This window comes from Leptidea sinapis, chromosome 6 (assembly GCF_905404315.1).
Source record: "Leptidea sinapis chromosome 6, ilLepSina1.1, whole genome shotgun sequence".
In the NCBI taxonomy this organism is placed as follows: Eukaryota; Metazoa; Arthropoda; class Insecta; order Lepidoptera; family Pieridae; genus Leptidea; species Leptidea sinapis.
The window spans coordinates 13,690,377-13,713,076 of NC_066270.1; the positions used below are offsets into that span (position 1 = coordinate 13,690,377).

Here is a 22,700-nt window from a genome sequence, read left to right on the forward strand (position 1 = left end):
CCTCTGGTAAATTCTAAATGGACGACGTCGCGGGCAGCAGCTAGTAATACAATAAGGTACTTACGTCAAAATTCTGCCCGCTTCTGGGTTCCGATAAATGTCGCATTTATGTAGAGGTCTAGAAGGATCGCCGGCGATATATTGTCCAGTCCTTTCACATAATGCCCGGTGGATTTGGAACTGCAATATAGTGCTGACGAAATATCTGCAACAAGGAAATTTAATAGTTGTGAAACCGCGCATAAGATAACGAACATTAATCCCATGAACCACATTCATAGTTTGTAAAGCAATTTGATATTTGCTGTGAATTATACTCTCTACAAAATCGTATTATATATTGAATTACATAACTGGGATTTAGTTGTTCTGAAGAAGTTTATTATAATAATAATAACCATATTGACACACTTTTACAATTACACATTATCTTGCCCCAAACAAGGAATATACTGAATTATGGGTACTAGACAACGATATATTTAATACAATATATTTACCTAAACATACATAAATAAATATAAACGTCCATCACTCGGAAACAAACATCCATATTCATCATATAAATGATTGCACCTACCAGGATTCAAACTCGGGATCTCTAGCTTAGTAGTTAGGGTCACTAACCATTCGGATATATTGGTCATCTATAGCTATATAATATATGTACATACATTAACAGTACATACAAATAAAAAATAATATTATTTAATTTTATTTCGGGCTAATAAATTTTTTAGGTTTTATTTGTATTAATCAGTAATATAATAAATAATATGTACACAAAATCGCACTAGAATTGGCTGTATTTCTTTAGAATTCTTTTTGAAGTCACTTCAAACACTATCACCGCTTCGATAACGGGGTTATGATAAAGAAGAAACGGTACAAGAAACTCTCCCAGCAATTGGTTTTTTGCGCTCTTTTTAATAAAATATACAATATTGTACTGTCATTATTATTACTATAAAATAATCATAATATAGTCCCAGGTTGTCCGAGCACTTATATATTCAGCTGTGAAGCTAGATTTACGACAGAGTTATATTTTAACATTTAAATTTATTTATATATTTACTTTTAACAGTTTATTGTATCCTATGACATAATTTCTAATTATGATAGTGACGAGCGCAGAATGGTGTTATTGGGATTGTATCGTATTACACTATGCCTTTGATCAGTCGCATAGTTTTACAGAATTATTACAAAAATACTGAGTTGGCTGATTTTCTAATTACATACCTATACACGCAATGCTTAATGAACATTTTTTTTATGAAAATAAGGGACGAGACGAGCAGGACCTTCAGATGATAACTGATACGCCCTGCCCTTTGAAATCCAGCGCCACTCAAGATTATTGAAAAACCCAAAAATTCTGAGCGGTACCACAACTGCGCTCGTCACCTTCAGACATAAGATGTAAGTATCATTTGCCCAGTAATTGCACTAGCTACGGCGCCCTTCAGACCGAAACACAGTAATGCTTATACATTACTGCTTCACGGCAGAAATAGGCGCCGTTTTGGTACCCATAATCTAGCCGGCATCCGGTGCAAATGGCCTCCCACTGGCAATTTTGATCTCTGGGCATATATATTCTATATGTACAGAACCTAATTGTCTCTGGGCGATAACTAGGACTCAACATCAAAATACAAGGTTGCGTCAAAGCGGTTATTGGTGCAACAAAATTTAACGAAATACTTTATAAGAAGTGATAGTTATTGCTAAAAGCAATAGTGTGTGTACAACATCGTGAGTTATAAATTATTATTTTAAAGTTGAATGACTCCGCAGTATAAAAAGATGTTATAATGATCTGACCTAATAATTAATATAATTGATTACATTGACTGATAACAATCTATTAAGTTAGTCATAATGAACAACTGAACTGTAACAATTAATAAGTCAGAAGTTGTTAATCAGTCATTAAGTAATTACCTAACAACGGATTGAGTTACCATTACAAAATATAATATACTTGCATTTTATTGATTTTGTGACTAGAATTTATAAATTTTTGGGTTTTTCCATAATCTTGAGTGGCGCTGGATTTTAATGGGCAGAGCGTATCAGTTACTGAAGGTCCTGCTCGTCCCGTTCCTTATTTTCATAAAAAAAAATTGCGTGTGTACAAAGTGCACATGTTAGAAGTGAAACCTGCATTGTGCATGAACCTCTAAACTGCATATGAAGTCCGGGTACATGTTGCTAGGATAAACATGATTTCAACCGCTATGAAAGACATTACTAACACCGCTACCATATTTATGTTCTCCGGGTGTCTATGCAGTTATAAGTCGTGCGTATGACATCAGAATATATTAAGGTATACCTACTCGCGTCATATATAAAAATAAATTAGTATGCATATTTCTGTCTCATTCTTTGCCGGCTTCATCCTACACATTTTTGTATTTTTTGTCTCTTACTTGTTGTTTTTTCCGTTGCATCCGGTTTGAAATCATTCTAAAGAAGTTTCACTTCAAAACGTTCATTAAGTATTGCGTATGTACGAGGGGAGGCTGATAAGTAATCTACCTAACTATGAAAGAAAAGACTTTGATGGCTAGTTTTTTTTTTTATTTTTCTATATAGTCTCCTGCAAGTGAAATACACTTATGACATTTGCAAATAAGTGACATCATGCCGTTATAATAGTAATTTTTATTTTGCTCGTCAAAATGGTCAGTCACAGCCTCCTTCATTTCTTCGTCCGTCGAAAATCTGCGACCCTTCAATTTTTTCTTTAAATCTTTGAATAAGAAATAGTCACAGGGAGCCAGATCTGGACTATAAGGTGGATGGTTAATTTCTGTGAAGCCGTTTTTGCTCAGGGCTGACCTCGCCGTTAAGGCTGTGTGTACAGGAGCATTGTCTTGTAAAATCAGAACAACTTTGCTGAGTTTGCCTCTCCGCTTTGTTCACGAAGCTGGTCAAGCAAGTTTGCATAATATTCAGCATTCATTGTTGTATTTTTAGGCAAATAATCTATCATCAAAATCCCTTCGACATCCCAAAATACGGTGGCCATTAGTTTTCCAGCCGACGGCCGAACCTTGAACTTCCTTGGCGGCTTTTTTCCTTTAAATTTCCATTGCATTGACTCTTGTTTGCTTTCCGGATCCCACTGGCGAATCCAAGTTTCATCACAGGTCACAATTCGAGAGATAGTCTCTTCTTCTTTACCTTTGACCAGGTCTAGAAATGCCTGACAACATTCTACTCGCCTTTGTTTGTCAAAGGGGGTCAACATTCTAGGGACCCAACGCGCGCTCACCTTGGACATGCCCAAATGTTCGTGAATAATTTCATGAACTCGTTCCTTGCTAATGCCCACATCTCTGGCTATCTCCCACTGCTTGATTCGCCGATCTGCAAGAATCAGGTTCTTCACCTTTTCAACATTATCTGCGGTAACAGCAGAAGTTGGCCTTCCACTACGTGGGTCGTCTTCCAGGCTCTCACGGCCATGTTTAAATTGCTTCGACCAAAACTTTATGACGAATTCAGAAGGACTTGAATCACCAAACACTTTTAACATGCGCTCTCTGATCTGCGTAGGCGTATTTCCTTCTTTACTTAGGAATTTAATCACTGCTCGATGCTCAAATTTCATCATTTTACAATTTTCTTTCGACATGGTGAAATCAAAGCCGCGCCAAAAAAACAAAAGCAAGCGAAAAAAAATAAGCGTCATAATTTTGAAAAAGGAATAAATATAGAATATGATTTTGCAGTGGCCAGTTCGATTTTCAAAACTTTCTTTAACAAAGTAGATTTTATATCAGCCACCCCTCGTATGTAATTAGAAAATCAACCAACTCAGTATTTTTGTAATTATTCTGCAAAACTATGCAACTGATCAAAGGCGTAGTGTAAAACAATACAACCCCAATCACACCACTCTGCGCTCGTCACTATCATAATTAAAAATATGTCATAGGATACAATAAACTGTTAAAAGTAAATATATAAATAAATTCAAATGTTTTATTAAAATATGACTCTGTCTTAAATCTAGCTTCACAGCTGAATATCTAAATGATCGGACATCCTGGGAGTAGATTATGATTATTTTGTAGCAATAACAATGACACTATAATATTGTATATTTTATTAAAGATAGCGCAAAAAACGTATGCTGGGAGAGCGTCTTGCGCCGCTTCTTCTCTCTCGGTAGTAGTGTTTGAAGTGACTTCGAAAAGAATTGTAAAGGAATCAATTTTGAAAAATAAACTTTTATTTAATATGTAAAAAAATTACTTTGGTTAAAAAGTTGTAAAAACTTAACAATTGTTAAAGGAATATTATGTTGATTTCTTTGACGCCCGATAATGTTTATTAAAAATACTACTTTGAATATACTTACTTACAAAAACTTACGTAAAACTTAGCTGAGTGTGATAAAACGCGGACTTGACTTTTGTATTCGGCTGTCTTATCTTAAGCTCAGTATAATTTCATCTGTCAAATGACTATAAAAAAGAAATCAAAGATTATGCTAAGCTCACATTCAGCTTTGTTTTACGTAAGTATAGTCTGAGTAATATCTAAGTATTCTCTATAGATCCCAGCGTTGACCTCTACTTTAAACCACTGGACTGGCGGCTGTCAAAGTACTTCTGTGCCTGTTTGATATTCGCCACTTTGGCGCTGTTGGCCATGTAGCGAGAGTCTGCGGTACTAAAACTAGTGATGACGACCTCAGCAAACATCGATAGATGGTGGGAACTATTTACAAAAAAAATATTGTATACTTTATAACGTTGATTCTTGAAGTATAAATAACACAGGAAACGAGCGAAATAAATTCAAAATGCAAAAATTGTTCAACTTATTGTACATTCCTTCGCAGCCATTTGCATTATACGTCAAAATTAGTTCTCTGGACGCTCGCGAGAGGCGCTTCAAATAGGCATAAAAAATTTGCTTGTCCAGTGGTATTTATACAGGCCAGTACTAAAAGTACAGTTATTTCTTCAACAGACACGAGCGTAATATTATACAACACCATATTTATTCAATTATTTATCTGTTAGTAGTTTTCCTCTATTTTCCAGCGAACGACCGTCTACATAACTAACTGGTAACACACTAATTAACGTCTGGGAGTCATTCATCATTGATTACTGGTCAAATGTAATTTCTATTACGTCGTTAGTAGTACGTAGTTGTTTAACACTTCTCTGAAATATTTATCTACTGGTTGAAAAGTGGGTTAAAGGTATTTATTTATAAGTACTAACTATGTTCTTGTATAATCTGAAAATGACTTTATTCTAAGACAAACCTATATAGCCCTCACTGTTGGGATTAATTACACAAATTAAATTATAAACAAAATTTATGAACGATGCGGGACTGGAACGACCTCTCGCGTTCCGTACGAGTACTCTTCCACTGAGCCAACCGTTCAAGTGACGTATCGTTGATAAATTTTGTATAATATATGTGGTTCAAACCTCAGGTCTTGGCTTCATCTACAGGATCTACTTTACATAACATGCTCAACCCCAAATATGTGCATATTAAGAAATTGACTTGAGATGTCGCTCTTTCAAATCTAAACAATTTGCTATTTCTTTGAAATGATAACACTCACTCTTGGGGTCAATTACACATATTAAATTTATAATCAAAATTTATGAACGAAGCTACAACCTAAGAGTTAAATAAGATTATACTATATATAGCGTGTAGCATATCTATATATATATATATATAAAAGAGAATGTATGTATATATGTTCCCTAATAACTCCTAAACTTTTCGACCGATCTCAATAAAATCTTTTGTAAAAGATTCGTTGAAGTCCAAGAAAGGTTTAAATATATAGTTTGTCGTGTCACGATCCCACCCACGCATGTACCATATCTCTCGAACCGTTTATTGACAGAACAACGTCTGTCGGGTCAGCTAGTAGCATATACAGCGTGCTAGTAGAATGACAACATTAAATGGAATACGAAATGGAGCGACCGCTCTCAGGCTAATAAATAAAATATATTAATTGTACTATATTACATTGTCACCATATTTTTATGAAAAAAAGAACAGCGCAGATTTTCTTGCGTCCGTTCTTCTCAGGTTTGTCGCATACTTTTTCAAATGGACGGTAGTTATTGACTTTTAATAACTGATATCATATCCTATTAAAATTCAAATATTTGTATTCAAAATCACTTATTGAACGTCAAAACCTAGCACTCATTCAAAAGAAACTGCCTCAGACTTGAGAAGAATGGGCGCAAGAAACTCAGCGGGCTTTTTTTTATATAAAATATGGATTACAATGTGATATCGTACAATAAAAATTTATAATTAAAGAGCCTTAGGTGGTGTCATAAAGAAAATCGTTTATGCTATAGTAACCTTTACCACACAAACGACCACCGACCGACCATAACAAGTTTATGTTTGTTCCTCGTGTTGTATTGTATATCATATTATCAGATTTTTATTAGAAACTATAATATATTTATAATGACCGTCAACAGCTTCTTAATATTCCTGCGCCTGTGAGGCGACACACGTGTGCAAGTGATTTTATTAAACTAAGCCGAATTAACACTTAAGATCATAGTTTATAACATTTAAGCAAGTGTTACTTAAAATATACTAACTTGGTGTTAACTTGCATCACATATGAACAGTTGCAATAAAGTTAAAAGAGGTTTATGTAACGCCGCATCTTGGTAATGTCACATGAGTAAATAAATGGTACAAAGACTAAGCTTCATTCGATTTGCTTGCACTACTACAATGATCCGCGGCATGTGTGAGCACCGGATATATGCTTATAACGTTAATACGGACCCTTCTTACTTTAACGGTTGTATTTAATATTTTATATAGAGTTATTTAATATCGATAATAAAACTCAATTAAAAAGGTAATAAAAAATGTTTTGTTTAATTTATTTCAACCGTTTGTGACAACCCTACCAAAATAGGTAAAAATTTTGCCCGGTTTCAAAAACCTTAGTCTCTGTACCGTTTATTCACTCATTTGGTAATATCGTACAATTATATAACGCGATCGTATTATCTCAATCGTAATGTTATGTGCCAGTTGATATCAATTCCAACTGTCATACGACACCTTTGGGTTATGTTAGCCGTGTACAGAAGAGATTGATGAATAGAGTTTCTTATGTCCGGGTTTTTCTGTGACAATAATATATAATACCATTTATTGTTACCATTACTGTACGCATTTATGGACATATAAAATATGTAACAAAAAACCGGCTAAGTGCGAGTCGGACTCGCGCACGAAGGGTTCCGTACTATTATCTAATTCAATATATTCTATTGAAGTCACGTTTGTTGTATGGGAGCCCCTTAAATATTTATTTTATTGCTTTTTTAACAGAATACATCGTCTGTGAAAATTTCAACTGTCTTACTTAATATGTGTGTAAACTATAATAAAATATTTAAATTAGTTCATAATATTGATATTTTTTTAAACTTCAACTCAGGCGTCCTTATCATTAAAAAGAATATTCATAGATTATAATAATTATTATAAATAAATAAACTACGATTTTTTTCAGTGTTTTAGAATTATGAAAAGGTCTTGCGATGCTGATTATAATTATGATAAAGATGAAATATATTTTTCTGTCAGATACATTATGGCGACACAGAAGAACAGAAACTACAGAACTATTGACAATAAAAGTGAAAACGTAACGATGAAAACTTCAAAAACAAAGCAAGAAAATATCATAATATGACGTAAAGGCAATGAAACTGCAAGCCGCAACAGGACAAGCGAACAGGAGGGGGCTATACTTTCAAGCGAGGTCCAGAGACAATGTGGGCGTGTAGTAGATAAATTATGTCTCGGTGACAGTAAGTACTACTACTCATATTCAATACCAGTAAACATAAAAATGATGACGCAAATTCTATCAAAATCTTCGCAACAACATTTTCATTGTGCGTTTAATTATTAGTAGTGGGAGGCTTTTTGCACTATGCCGGCTAGATTATGGGTACCACAAAGGCGCCTAATTCTGCCGTGAAGCAGTAATGTGTAAGCATTACTGTGTTTCGGTCTGAAGGGCGCCGTTGCTAGTGAAATTACTGTGCAAACGAGACTTAACATTTTATGTCTCAAGGTGACGAGCGCAGTTGTAGTGCCACTAAGAATTTTTGGTTTTTTCAATCATCTTGTCCGGCGCTGCATTGTAATGTTCAGGGCGTATCAGTTACCATCAGATGAACGTCCTGTCTCGTCCCTTATTTTCATTAAAAAAATGTGTTTGTATACATATTGTTGGCAATATGTATAATTTCAGGTATTTTAAACATATTGCAACAACACTTGGTAAACGTCGTGAAGCTACATCAGTTCGGTCTGAAGGGCGTCGTAGCTAGTGAAATTACTGGGCAAACGAGACTTAACATCTTATGTCTCAAGGTGAAGAGCGCAGTTGTAGTGCTGCTAAGAATTTTTGGTCTTTTCAATCAACTTGACCGGCGCTGATCAGATGTTTCCTGTCTCGTCCCATATTTTCATTAAAAAAAAGATACATTATATCTCGGTGACACTAAGTACTGCCGCTCATATTCAATAACAGTAAACATAAAAAAGATCTTCGCAACAACAGTTTCATTGTGCGTATAATTATTAGTATCATCGAAATAAAGTCAACATCATTTCGCAACATCTCCGTGTTCAATAACATCTTATGTGGTGCAGCCACTAGGCAAAGTCCAAGGTGACCTTGTAGAAACACCACACTCTCAGATTTGACCGAGTTATGCTAACTTACTTGGTTACTTGTTATTTCTACTCTCAAATTGGCATTCAATGCCTGACAATATCAATTGGAAAGTATATTTTACATTTTGTTATTTATTAAAAGTGGTAACCCTCACTTCTGGGATTAATAACATAAATTAATTTGAAAACGCGTTGCACTGCATGTCTACGTTCTGTGAGTCACGTAATCATCTGATTAGTTCTGCTTTTTGATAAGTAAAAGTAGACCGTAAATTGTTATATTTCCTTTGACAAATAATTTATTCCTATCCTATCATTTAGGTGACTGTCTGTTTATTAAATTTTAGAATTGCCTAACTGAGATTAAGAGAGTTAGAATTAGTATTTAGCAGTATCAATATTCTCCGATATACGTAATCCGTTTCCGCAATTAAGTCGTTAAATTGAGTCTATTTTTCATGCTGTGTTGGCCAGTTAATTCAACCAGCCCAGCTCCTTCCAGACGTTCAGAACACTCCTGTTGACTCGATGGTTGACTCCTGCATATACCAGGATTTAGGACAATAAGTGACCGTTTCATCCTCAGTGCTGTCCGTACGTCGGCTTGGAAAGGGTTTTTCCAATATAATAAAAAATACAATACTTTGTTGTACCAATACTGTAACGAAGTTCTAAGCTGTACAAGCTTAGCATAAGCCTCTCAACTAAATATGAAGTCCTGGTATATGTTTCTAAGCCACGTCATTTGATTGTTATTATCGAGCACACTATTATCACCAGTATAATATTTATGTTTACCTGGTACCAATGAAGTATAAGTCGGAGGCGGTAGTCCAGAATAATAATAGGTATCAACAATTTATTCTTCAAAGAGATTACTATCTTTTCTGTACTTATGTTCGCCTGGTAGCAACAAGTCTCAGTGAATACCAATCATAGACATAATAATATAAAGCTTAGGAGAGAGAAGAACTTCTCTGACGGAAATGTAACAAGGTAAAAGAGGTAAGCGAATCTCTTGTTACCTATAATTGTAACCGATTAAAATTGACAGGTAAAAAGCCAGCCACGCTTGATACTAAGTAGCTATTATATATATATAAAATGAAAATGGTCAAACCACTGATCGTATTGACATGAAACTACCACCATTCGATGCGAAATTTATCCTAGATGGCTTATAGCTATTATTTTTCGAATTCCAACGTTCCTTACTTTTAAAACAGCGAAGCGGGCGGGTTTATACTACACACTTACGAGTAAAAAACAAATATGTATTGAATAAAGCGTTTAGTTGTTAAAACACAATATTGGTACATGATACATGATTTTATGATGATACGTCACTCGAACGGTTAGCACAGTTGGCAGAGCACTGGCACGGAACGCCAGAGTGGGTTCGAGTCCCGCATTGTTTATAAAATTTTGTTTTTCTAATTTTATTTGTGTATTAATCCTAGAAGTTAGTTAACTTTGTAGGGATAATTCTGTTATGCACTAGTGTCTACTGTCCTAGTGTGTAATATGTCGTCCACGTGTGTGTTATAGATCGGTTTATGGCTCTTATAAAGATGTAATAAGGCTCACTTTACGAGTAAGTGTGCTGAAAAGTACATACAATTCGTAAGTGACATAAGAATCCAACCCGCATGATTCCGTCTGCCGCGTCATCCAATTATTTCTTAACAAGAATTTGTTAATATGATAAATTGAAGCAATGAAACGAAATAGTTTTAATACGAAGGCCGTCGAAATTAACCGTGTGCCGCGGAATTACAAAATACTACGCATAAGAGTGACCTTGCGAGCCCATTTAAATTATTTGGATGCCCAGCCTAAAATATTATCCGCTTTTAATTGGAGTTTCGCTGAAATCAATTCAAGAAATTGTATAGTCTTATTTACTTATAAGGATAGCAATTTATATGCACTTTCCTGAGATTTTTGGTATTTTAGTGACTATGACGTAAGCGAGTCTGTCGTCTATTGATTGAGCGTGTGCTTGTGGCAAGTGGTTGCCAACATTTTCATCGGGTGTGGGTTTTTCTTTTCATCATCATCATTATCATCATATCAGCAGGAAGACGTCCACTGTTGGACAAAGGCCTCCCCCAGAGATCTCTACGACGATCGGTCCTGCGCTACACTCATCCAACGTATTTCGGCGATCTTGACCTGATCGTTGGTCCATCTTGTGGGGGGCCTACCAACACTGCATCTTCCGGTACGTGGTCGCCATTCAAGGACATTTCTGCCCCAACGATCATCTGTCCGTCGAGTTATGTGCCCTGCCCACTTTTACCTCAATCTCACAATCAATCAATAAATTTTTCTCTTAGTTTGTAAATTAATATAGATCGTATAGTTTCGTGAAGTCAGGAAATATTGAATTTAGGTAGTCATATTCGTCAGCAAAAGTAAATTTATAAATATGAAACAAAATAGAATAGAAAAATTTGAGTAGGTACAAGACATTCATTTTAATTCATACACCACTACTTTTTTATTCCAATAAAATATACAGACAGATGTACCAGCGTTCTCAACAGGAACTTCGGAAAAAGTCCCTTGATGAACGTCTTTAGTAATGGTATCTAATAAACAATATTGTTTTTGGTAATTTTTTAATAACAGTGTACATTTGACGTCCACCCTTGTGATCCTGTGGTCTTGTTAGTGACTCGTTTATACTTCTATTCTATACAAATCTAAACAGTTTATTATTTTTAAGTGATATTCCTCACTTCTTCGTCTCTCTTATGCGGGACTCGAAACCGCGCGTCTCGAGTTCTATCTGAGCGCTCTTAGCAACTGAGCCAACTGTCCGAGTTACGCATTGACTGTAAATCTTGGTATATCTTTTTCAACTCTCAGCTTGTGGCTCCATCTACAGACTAAACTTTACATTTGATAACCTGCTCAATCCCAGTAATTGCATTTTAGGAAATTGGTTTGAGATGTCGCTCTTTCAAATCTTAACAGTTTGTTATTCTTAACTGATATCTCTCACTTTTGGGATTAAATATACAAACTTTATTTTTACCAAAAGTTATGGACACATATTCAATACAAATATCAAGTACTACCAACAGATGATCACTGTTACCAACTACCAGTACAGTATTGCGACCAAATTACAAAATATTCATCGCTATTGAGTAACGGTTACAACCATTGCCCCAAGTCAACAAGTAAACACATCGGCCATATTGTGCGTATTATATATAATTACATCGAAGTAAATGGGTTCTGTGTTCAACATTTATAGCAACTAGTTCTGTGCTTCGCGTGCGGAAAATTACTTCTTTTTCAGCAAGAATGTTACCAAAGCATGTATTGGGCAATTTGTCACTAGAATTAATAACGTTACATTATGCATTTTAATTATAAGGTAATTAGTAGAGTCTATTTTTTCTTTTGAGGGAGCAAACAGGGGACTTGCATAGGATGCCGGCTAGATTATGGATACCACAACGGCGCATATTTCTGCCGTGAAGCAATAATGTGTAAACATTATTGTGTTTCGCTCTGAAGGGCGCCGTAGCTAGTGAAATTACTAAAACCGTATGACTTTATGGCCTCCTCCTTTTTTTAAAATCGGTTAAAGAACATCTGACACATTGATGATATGAAAAATTACTAATGACGTTGTTTTAGATAAACTTTGTTCAAATAAGTAGCAAATCAAATAAGTTAAATTTTTACGTTAAATATATACTTATTTTAAATTTATAAACCTGTAAAAGTAAGTTAATTTAAAATTTAATTAAAATGCAGGTATTTTTATCTGTATCGAGGACATTTACACAAGAATTGTTTCAAAATAAACACCTTCGTTATAATATTCGGCACTTTCGGGCGATATTAATGCTTGTGCAAATTATAGTTATTGGGGATCTACAGAATGCCAGCCTGCCCCAGTGGACTGAAAATCTTATCCATGCAACTGGAAATTAGCAGTAATATCATTAGAATGGGTTACCAAATTTATTATATAATAAAATGCGATTTATTGTAATGGTTTCGGCTGCAAATAAAAAAAGACAAATAAATTGAATATAATATATTATTTAATTCTATAACAACTACTTTTACAGCACTATTTTGCAAACAATTTGCAAGAATCTTCAATAAATTTCAAGGCAAAGTGAGACTGGAATATACAAAAGAAAAAGCTTTGAAATGCATCCCCATTTCATCCCCTCTAGAGAGATATGCAACTTCATGAGGGATGAAATATCAACATGCATTAGAGTATGAATGAAGAGAATGGAATCTCAGAGGATATAAGAAGAATAGAGGAAGGCAGTTCATACGATGGCAGAACGAATTTCCTTCCCAGTCAGTGTCCAAAAGTTGGTTACGATTGGTGAATTTTTGAAGGAGGTAATTGCAGAGGAACGAACCCTGTATTTTGAGTTTTTCAATCACAATTGTCGCTCAGAGGGCAATGGAGAGGGCTATGCTCGGAGTATCCCTGCGAGATCGAATCAGAAATGAGGAGATTCGTTGGAGAAATAACACGTGAATAGCCCTTATGATTGCGAAACTGAAGTGGCAGTGGGCAGGGCACAAAGTTCGACCGACAGAAGGCCGGTGGGGCAGAAAAGTGCACAGTGCGGTTTTCAAGAAGCTTTCTCCCTCGTACTACAAAGCTGTGGAATAAGCTTCCTTGTGCGGTGTTTCCGGGACGATACGACATGGGTACCTTCAAAAAAAGCGCGTACACCTTCCTTAAAGGCCGGCAACGCTCTTGTGATTCCTCTGGTGTTGCAAGAGAATGTGGGCGGCGGTGATCACTTAACACCAGGTGACCCGTACGCTCGTTTGTCCTCCTATTCCACAAAAAAAAAAGTACTCGAATGGCGACGACGTCGCGGAAGACACAGTGTGGGTAGGCCCACAATTAGTAAACATCATAAAGCTACTTCAGTTTGTAAATGGGCTTTGATATGGGGAGAAGAACTGATAAGAAACTCTTAGCCCATATTTTCATTCACATAACAACATAGCCTACTCAGTATAGTATTATACAATTACATATGGCCTGTGCAGAACCAGACAAGCATCATGCATCATTATCTTCTATATAATCTACTATACTTTAGTAAGTCTTCTTTGTCAAAGAAGCTTTAATATATTTCTTGAATTGAGCTCAGGAAGTCCTAGTATACTGTCTGGTATTTTATTGTTAACTTGAATTCCAAGACCTTTGAAGGAGCCCTTAACTCTAGCTAACTTATTAAACGGCACGTACAGTTTATTCTCTCTTCTTGAATTGAATGAATTCAAATTACAATTTTTCTTGAATCCAGTAATTTTTTTCTAACAGTTACAGCACAAACAGTGTATAATTCAGCGCAGTAAGTTGTTTTCTAACACATTTCTAAAAAGTTATATTTGAGTCATGGACACCGTAACATTTCATGCTCACGGTAAATACGGTAAACCTTGACATATTATTATCTACAATTGCCACTCCTTGTTTGAAAACTTTTCAAAACAATCGCAATCCATGACACTTAGTTAAATTGAAACAATGCAGAACTGGCCACTACATTTACGTATTATGTTCAATGGGGTTTTCGTTTAAAATAATTTGTTCACATCTATACTTATAAACAAACTGTACTGATGCGATTTCTGTACAAAGAAAAAAATGCTCCAAACCGAGTCAGGGGTATGTGAGAAGAGAAATAGAACAAGTTCTGATTTTTATAAAATTTATCGTTTTCTGTCTATTTGTCTGTTTGTACGGGCTACTCTCTGAAACCGGTGGACTGATTTTATTGAAACTTTGCATAATGGTACCTTATATCCTCGGTCAACATCTTAGACACTTTTCATCCCGGTAAATAAAAGAGTTCCTGTGGGAAGGTTAAAAACCTAAAGGAGCTTATATAGCATAGAATACAACAACTTATTCACGTATTTTAATAAAAATTTGGCGTATTGATAGCTTATACAACCAGTCAACATCTTGGATATTTTTCATCGCGGAAAACTAAAGAATTCCCGTCGGATAGTTAAAACACTTAAGTAATGTATATAGCTTAGTGAAGTTATTATATATTCGTTCCCAGACTTGTTAAGTTATGCATTATTAATATTTGCTCTTTATGATATCTATTAATAACAATTAAATAACAATTTGTATCACATTATTCTATAAATCATAATTTATCTACTATTACGGAACTCACATAAGTTTATACAGACGTGTTACATTTATAAATTTTTTTGATAAGAAGTGGCATAACGATAAGAAGTGAACCTAAACTCTGTAATCAAACATTCAAATATTTGACAAGAAGTAGTAGTAACACAGATTGGGAATGGAGCGACTGCCCTCAGGCTATTAAATAATAAGTTTAATTGTACGAAAAAGAAAGAAGCCCGCTGAGTTTGTTGTGCCCGTTCTTCTCAGGTCTGAGGCATACTTATTGGAATGGGTGCTAGTTTTTGACTTGAGCATCCTATTTTGAATAAAAATAAATGAATTTGAAATGCGTAAAAACTCATAAGCTCCTCAAAAAAGTTGAGAAGAAGTTCTATTAATGAATACTGCTTTGTCTGCCCTTCTACTGTTCAGTGCTAAGCGTATGCCTTACGAGGTGCATATGATAATTTAGTAGTTTAATGATTTATTTAGTAACTTAGTCACATGTAATGAAATTTATAAATAAACTAGCTGACCCAGCAAACGTTGTATTGCCGATATTAAAATCGCGATACAAAAGTAACTGTTGATCGTAGATGGGTGAAAATTTGAAAATGTATACGTATTTTTTAATGTTTACTCATAATTTAACAAGTTTAAAAAAAATGTCAAAAAAATTAAAAAAAAAAATTGCCGTGGACCACCCTTAACATTTAGGGGGATGAAAAATAGATGTTGTCCGTCTCAATTCTATCAAAAACATTCATTCATTCTCAAACCTACCCAATATGCGCTCAAAATTTCATGAGAATCGGTCAAGCCGTTTCGAAGGAGTTTAACTACAAACACCGCGACATGAGAATTTTATATATTAGATAAATAAAATAAATAAATAATTGTATATATAAAGACTATAAATGCCACTCAGGAGTCTTCAAAATCCTAAATTCTGAACAAGACCCTGATGACTGCAATCTCCAGGGGGCTCTGATTAGAATAGTTGTGATGCGCGAAAGTAAGTGTCTTCTTCTTGTGGTAGGTACCATCCCCTTAAGGGATGTTGGCGATCATGTCTCAAACCTTTCTTTTCAGATCGTGAACTCCCTAAATTCCCATCCAGGATTTGAATGTTGTCGTGTCATGTAATTCTCCTACTAAGTATTTGTGAACTATTTACTCCGTAATAGATAATATATATAGATAGATAAAACTTCGGATTGTACTTCTATCGAGTAAACTACAACTAATTAGGTGTCCAAACTATACTATTTATAGAGTTAATCATTAAATATACTTATATCAATTACGTAATCAGAGATTATTAATAATTATTCACGCCACAAATTAGGATATCCTCACCACCATGATGCGTTCCTCCACAGATTAATTTTTAAGGAACTTTCTTCCACATACAACAAAGCTGTAGAATGAGCTTCCTTGTGCGATGTTTCCGGCGCGATTTATAACCTAGGTCCTAAAGAATCATTAAGAGAAAAATTTTAAGAAATAAACATTTTGACTGTTGCTTCTCAATACATTTTTGATAATGTTCTGTATAAGCACATTGAGGAATTTTCTAGAAACTGTGACATTCCTAATGTTATCACGAGGAACAAACATAAACTTGTTATGCCTACTACTCGGTTGGGTCGAGTTAGTAATTCTTTTGTTGGGCGATGTATATGCTTCTACAATATGATCCCAGAAAATGTATGTACGAAACAAATGTGTTACGAAATTTACAAGAATTGTAAAAAACGTTTGTGTGGGAAAGGTTATTATAGCATAAACGATTTTTTTAATGACACCACGGACTGGGAATAAAGCGAACACCCTCAGACTCTTTAATTATAAATGTTTATTGTACAATATCACATTGTAATGCATATTTTATATTTAAAAAAAAGCCCGCTGAGTTTCTTGCGCCCATTCTTCTCAGGTCTGAGGTCTCTTTTGAATGGGTGGTAGTTTTTGACGTTCGATAAGTGATTTTAAATCCTATTTTGAATAAAAATATTTGAATTTGAATACAACATGGGTTCAAAAAAACAGGTATTGCAAGAGTATGTGGGCGGCGGTGATCACTTAACACCAGGTGACCCGTACGCTCGTTTGTCCTCCTTTTCCATAAAAAAGGAAGCACTTTAAGGTATCATTGTTTCACAATTAATCAGACCGCGGGAAAAACTACTATGAATATTTGTTGAAACAATTTGTTATATTTTTAAAGTGATAACCCTCACTTCTAGGATTAATACACAAATAAAATTTGAAAAACAAAATTTTGTAACGAGGCGGTACTCGAACGGTTAGCAGTTGGTAAGAGCACCGGCACGGAACGCCGGAGGTCGTGGGTTCGAATCCCGCATCGCTCATAAAATTTTGTTTTTCAAATTTTATTTGTGTACTATGAATATGTTTCTCTAATCTATTTCAGAATTGACACTTGAATACTTCGAAGGGTACCAATTTATATAGAACACGACCTTTATGTTATGTTGAAGTTGGTCGAGGTCAACTTACAATAATTAACAAGTAAAAAATATTAATATCGATAATCAGTAAGATAGTGTCAATGAGTTGTATTATGAATAACTTAGAGCCGAAATTATCGGCTTAGATAATCATGTTTTATTGTTGAATCATTTTTTATGTTACAAAGTTTATTTCACATTCTATTTTTATATTATCTATCTGTTATTTGTAACTATGGTTGATATATTAAAACCTTAGATCATTTATCCGTCTAGATAGACTTTTTTTTATGAAAATAAGCGCGAGACGAGCAGGACGTACGAAATTTTGAGCGGTACTACAATTGCGCTCGTCTCCTTGAGACATAAGATGTAAAGTCTCATTTGGCCAGTAATTTTACTAGCTACGGCGCCCTTCAGACCGAAACACAGTAATGTTTACACATTACTGCTTCACGGCAGAAACGGCGGCATCTTGTGCAAAGGAGCCTCCCACTGGTAAATATAACACACACGATCGGAATTGATACGGCCGAACCATCGGTTGCGTTCTGATAGCAGTATGGTGTGTTGAATTGTCCAATATTATCCAATGTGGCCCGCTACCGGATCACGTATTATGGTTTTGCCGTACCACATCGGATCTTGTGTTTATAGCCTTAGGGTTGCCTCTGGAACGGTTAACCTGCATCGTTCCGGTTCAGTGCGTCTCTTAAAGCCTTAACACATGGTCGGACCATCGGACGGTTAGTTGGGCGCCTCGCACCCATTAATCCGGTGATGTACTCAGTACGGTCCGGTCCGGATGGTAATAATAATAGTTTTGTACAATGGAGAATTCGACATATTATCGAATACGTCCGGTACCGGACCGCGTCCGATCGTTTTGCCGGACCAAGTCCGACTATGTGTTTAGGCTATTCCAGTCGTGAAGACTTTCGATGACGAGACATATTGTTGTAGATGTCTTCAAAAGGCAATATTATATACCCTACACATTGTTACAATAACACTTACATTCTTTCCAATGGAGTTTTACAAAATGAAAGTTTTATCTCATTTAAGAATCATCCCCACTATCTGGATGTGTGGCGTTCCTTCACAGTGCGGTTTTCAAGGAGATATCTTCCATGTACTACAAAGCTGTGGAATGAACTTCCTTGTTTCAGAGACTATACGACATGAGTACCATCAAAAAAAGCGCGTACACCTTCCTTAAAGGCCGGAAACGCTCCTGTGATTCCTCTGGTGTTGCAAGAGAATGCGGCCGGCGGTGATCACTTAACACCAGGTGACGCTCGTTCGTCCTCCTTTTCCATCAAAAAGAACTAATAATAACTTAAATCTGAATAAATTCTATTCCTCTATACTGTATGTATGTTATTAATAAACGCAGTGTTAAGTTAATCCAAGTTTAAAATTACTTTTCCAAATGACTTAAGTTCTTTTTTTTTTCAAATTCTTGCATGGATCTTGATTATGTAATTTTTATTTTATTTTATATTAATATTTTTAAAGTAATGACAGTGCATGTAGTGAAACCTTAATTTGTTGTACATTCAACATATTTTGTTAATATTCAATATATTTAAGCGTATAAGAATGTAACAACTACGGGTTGTTCTATAAATAAATAAATAAATAAATATTATTTTATGATTGTTTATTTTATATCTGTGTTACAATTTTTATGCAAAATGGCGTATACTGTCACAGTTGAAAGATTGACCCGTAACGTGAAAGTAACTAGAAGAAATTAAAATTAAAATTCAAATATTTTTATTCAAAATAATATGTGACATCACTTATTGAAAGACAAAAAACTATCACCCATTCCAAAATGAATACCTTAGGCCTGAGAAGAACGGGCGCAAAAAACTCAGCGGGATTTTTGTTTTCATCAAAAATATGTTTTACAATTAAAGTAACATTATAAAGTAACATTGTACAATTAAACTTATTATTTAATAGCCTGAGGGCGGTCACTCCATTCCCAATCTGTGGTATCATTAAGAAAATCATTTATGTTATAGTAGCCTTTACCACACAAACGTTTTTTAACAATTCTTTTGAATAATGTAATACTTTTGTTTTGAACATTTTCTGGGATGTTGTTGTAAAAGCATATACATCGCCCCACAAAAGACTTGCTAACTCGACTTAGCTGAGTAGTAGGCATTATAAGCTTATGTCTGTTCCTGGTGTTAACATTATGGCTATGACAGTTCTCGCAAATAAATAGGAATTGATTAATAACTGACACCGGTTCACTTGTTTTATTATTTAACAATGGTTAAAGTTTCATCATTTGAACTGCTTGTTCATTTGCCACTAAAGTGTTCACAATATACTGCCCTGATAAGAAGAAAAGTTCCGAGAAAAATGAGTAATTGTTTCTTTCTTACCTAAACATGGGAGAGAATAAATCTTTTTTGAAACTTATTTAAACTAAGATTAAGGATTGGTCTAGAACAATAGCTTTTTGTATTATGGCAACTTTATATTGTAGTGTGTATTGGCTATTTGTAAAGATGTCCTGAACTTCTATTATATTGATTATTAATATATTTGTTTTTTATTTTGTCAACTAGGAACATATCCCTATACTCCCATATGCTATAACAATCCCATAGATTCACGGTTTCTGTATTCGCGACTTAACAGTCGTATCCCCTATAATTCCATATACTATATTAACTATCCCATAAATTCACGTTTTCTGTATTCGCCACTTAACAGTCGTATTCCCTATAATCCCATACCCCCTTATTCATAATAGTCTGCTAATTTAAAGCATTGCTTATTCTCATTCTGTCTTCTTCTATTGACCTAAGTCAGAATGAGAAAAAACACTCCTAAGCGGCTGTTTAAAGTTAGCGGACCATTATGAATAAGGGGGATAGACTATAACTATCCAATAAATTCACGGAGTCTGTATTCGCGACTTAACAGTTGGAACAGATTTATTGACAGTTCTTTGCTTTACAGGCGCGATTTAAAACTACTATATCCATTTAACTGTCACAATAAGTTACATAGAGGTGACAACCCTATGGCAGCGCTGTCTGTCAACTAGCGGAACTTTGTAATTCAACCGGACTCTGTCGAAGGGCGCAGCCTTTCGCTATACCTATATATCTCTTTGTTAACGTTTGTTTTTGCATTTTTCTCGTGCAATTTATCAATTTATTGCACAATAGTGATTAATCTACGTTAAGACTTTTTATCCAAAAAAACTCCTGTTTCCGTTTCATTAAATTAACACTTTGAAGTTAAAAAATATTGATAAATCAGTTAATGTTTTGTTATGGCGATTCTTATCTTATTTATTAAAAAATATACTTACTACTACTATAATATTAGAACTTTTTGTAACTCTAGAAATCAGTTATTTAAAATTATCTATTATTTCTTATAACACAACATGTGCTAGACTGATATTGATTGTTGCATCACTTTACATATTATATTGTAATTGAAATGATTTGTAAACCGATGAAAATGTAAATCTTGATATAAAAGAGTGGCAATGAGTTTCTTGCTACTTCTTCCCATTAGATCAACCCTTTACGAAGAGGCGGTAGATTCAATAAGATAAAAATATATTTTTTTAATATTCGTAAGTGTCATTGCCGTGACCTACACGAATAAAGTTATTTTGATTTATTGTTTTTTTTTGTTTGATTATACTGCGAAAATTATTGAACCGATCCAAATAATATTTATACCATAAGATGCAGCGTGTTTATAAGGCTTAAGTAAAAGATATGTCGTTTTTACGTGTCGGGATATATTTTTTTGACGAAGAAAAACCTATATATTCACAATACATTTTTTTTATTACATATGACAACTCATTCTGGCAATTCATACAATGAGCGGGAGCGCGGTTTGTTTGTTTTATATAAGAGAAGCGATGTGATGCAAGTTATATAAATACATAAATTTTATACAAGCTATTACAATATTTAAATTTATATTGAGAAATTGACAATATTAAATATATTATCGATTTTAAATTATAAATTATTATGACTGCAAATTATCTCGAGCGATAAATATTTGCAGCCTAAATCTATATGTAGCATATGCATGATGATGCAATGATTCTAGCCGACGTTAAATATGAGAGGAAGTAAAACATTATTAGTGAGCCAGTTGACACGAGCTCAGGGTCGCATTAGGCAGGTATTTTTTACGCAATGCCCTGGAATGCGATGGTCAAGGGATAGTTGACAAACTGACCTGAATTTGCGACATCTTCAAACATGTTAATGTCTAAATTTGAGTGCGGTTGGCACGTTGCTATGTGTTTTCGGTTCTTTTGTACGGTGTGGAATCATGGACCTTGGATCATGTATCATGGACCCAAATTATGTGCAACCGCTTGGAGGCCTTTGAAATGTGAGTGTACAGAAGAATTCTGAAGATATCGTGGACGGATAGAATATCGAATGAATGAGTTTTGCAGATGATGAAGAAAAAGGTAGAGTGAAAACTGTCAAAAAACGCAAGCTGCAGTACTTTGGTCACATAATGCGTAATGTTAAATACGACCTGCTCCAACTCATCACGCAAGGGAAAAGCCAGGGCCTCCACCCGGAAGAAGGCATACTTGGTGGTTTAAGAATCTCCGGACATGGTTCGGTCTTAGCACAGGATCCCTGTTCCGTGCTGCTGTGTCAAAGATAAAAATAGCACTAATGATAGCTGACCTCCAATAGGAGATGATACCTCAAAAAGAAGAAATGTCTAAATTAAGATGGAGGAAGCTTGCAATCCTGTTTGAAATCGAGTAACTCTCTGACAACTTTAACACAAAACCGTTAGATTTCAATATAATTTAGGATATCTGATATAAAGCCACATTATCTCTGGACCTCGTTGGAACGTGAAGCCCCTTCCCGTTCCCCTTTCACCCCTCACGCTCGCCCTATTGTGTCAGTACGGTTTGCAGTTAGGTACATGTGATAATATTGCTTTGTTTTTTAATGTTTTCATTGTTACGTTTTGACTTTTGTTGTAAATAGTTCTGTAGTTTCTGTTCTTCTGTGTCGCGTTAGTAGTACTGCCTGCCGAAATAGCCTGAATGCTATTTCGGTAAACCGGCTCAGCCTAGCTATCCAGCGCGGAAATGCTGCCAGTATTCTTATATATAATTTTAAGTGTCATGTGTATTGTAAATATAGTTATAAGATTTGTTTTGTTTGAATAATAAATTATCTATAAAGTATTACGTTATTCAAAAGAAGAATATAAATACATAACATAGGCACACTAAAGTGTTCACACAGCACCTCATGCAATAGCATCCGGTC

At 34.9% G+C, this 22,700-nt stretch overlaps 1 protein-coding gene across 1 annotated transcript in view; it reads right to left on the reverse strand.

The window, feature by feature from the left end:
* The window catches only part of LOC126964982 (angiotensin-converting enzyme), a 201,160-nt gene that overhangs the window by 20,657 nt on the left and 157,803 nt on the right, over positions 1-22,700 (reverse strand). The window contains exon 10 of the mRNA XM_050808357.1: positions 65-205. Within this exon, the coding sequence (XP_050664314.1) occupies positions 65-205 (141 nt within the window). The remainder of the gene's footprint in view (positions 1-64; positions 206-22,700) is intronic.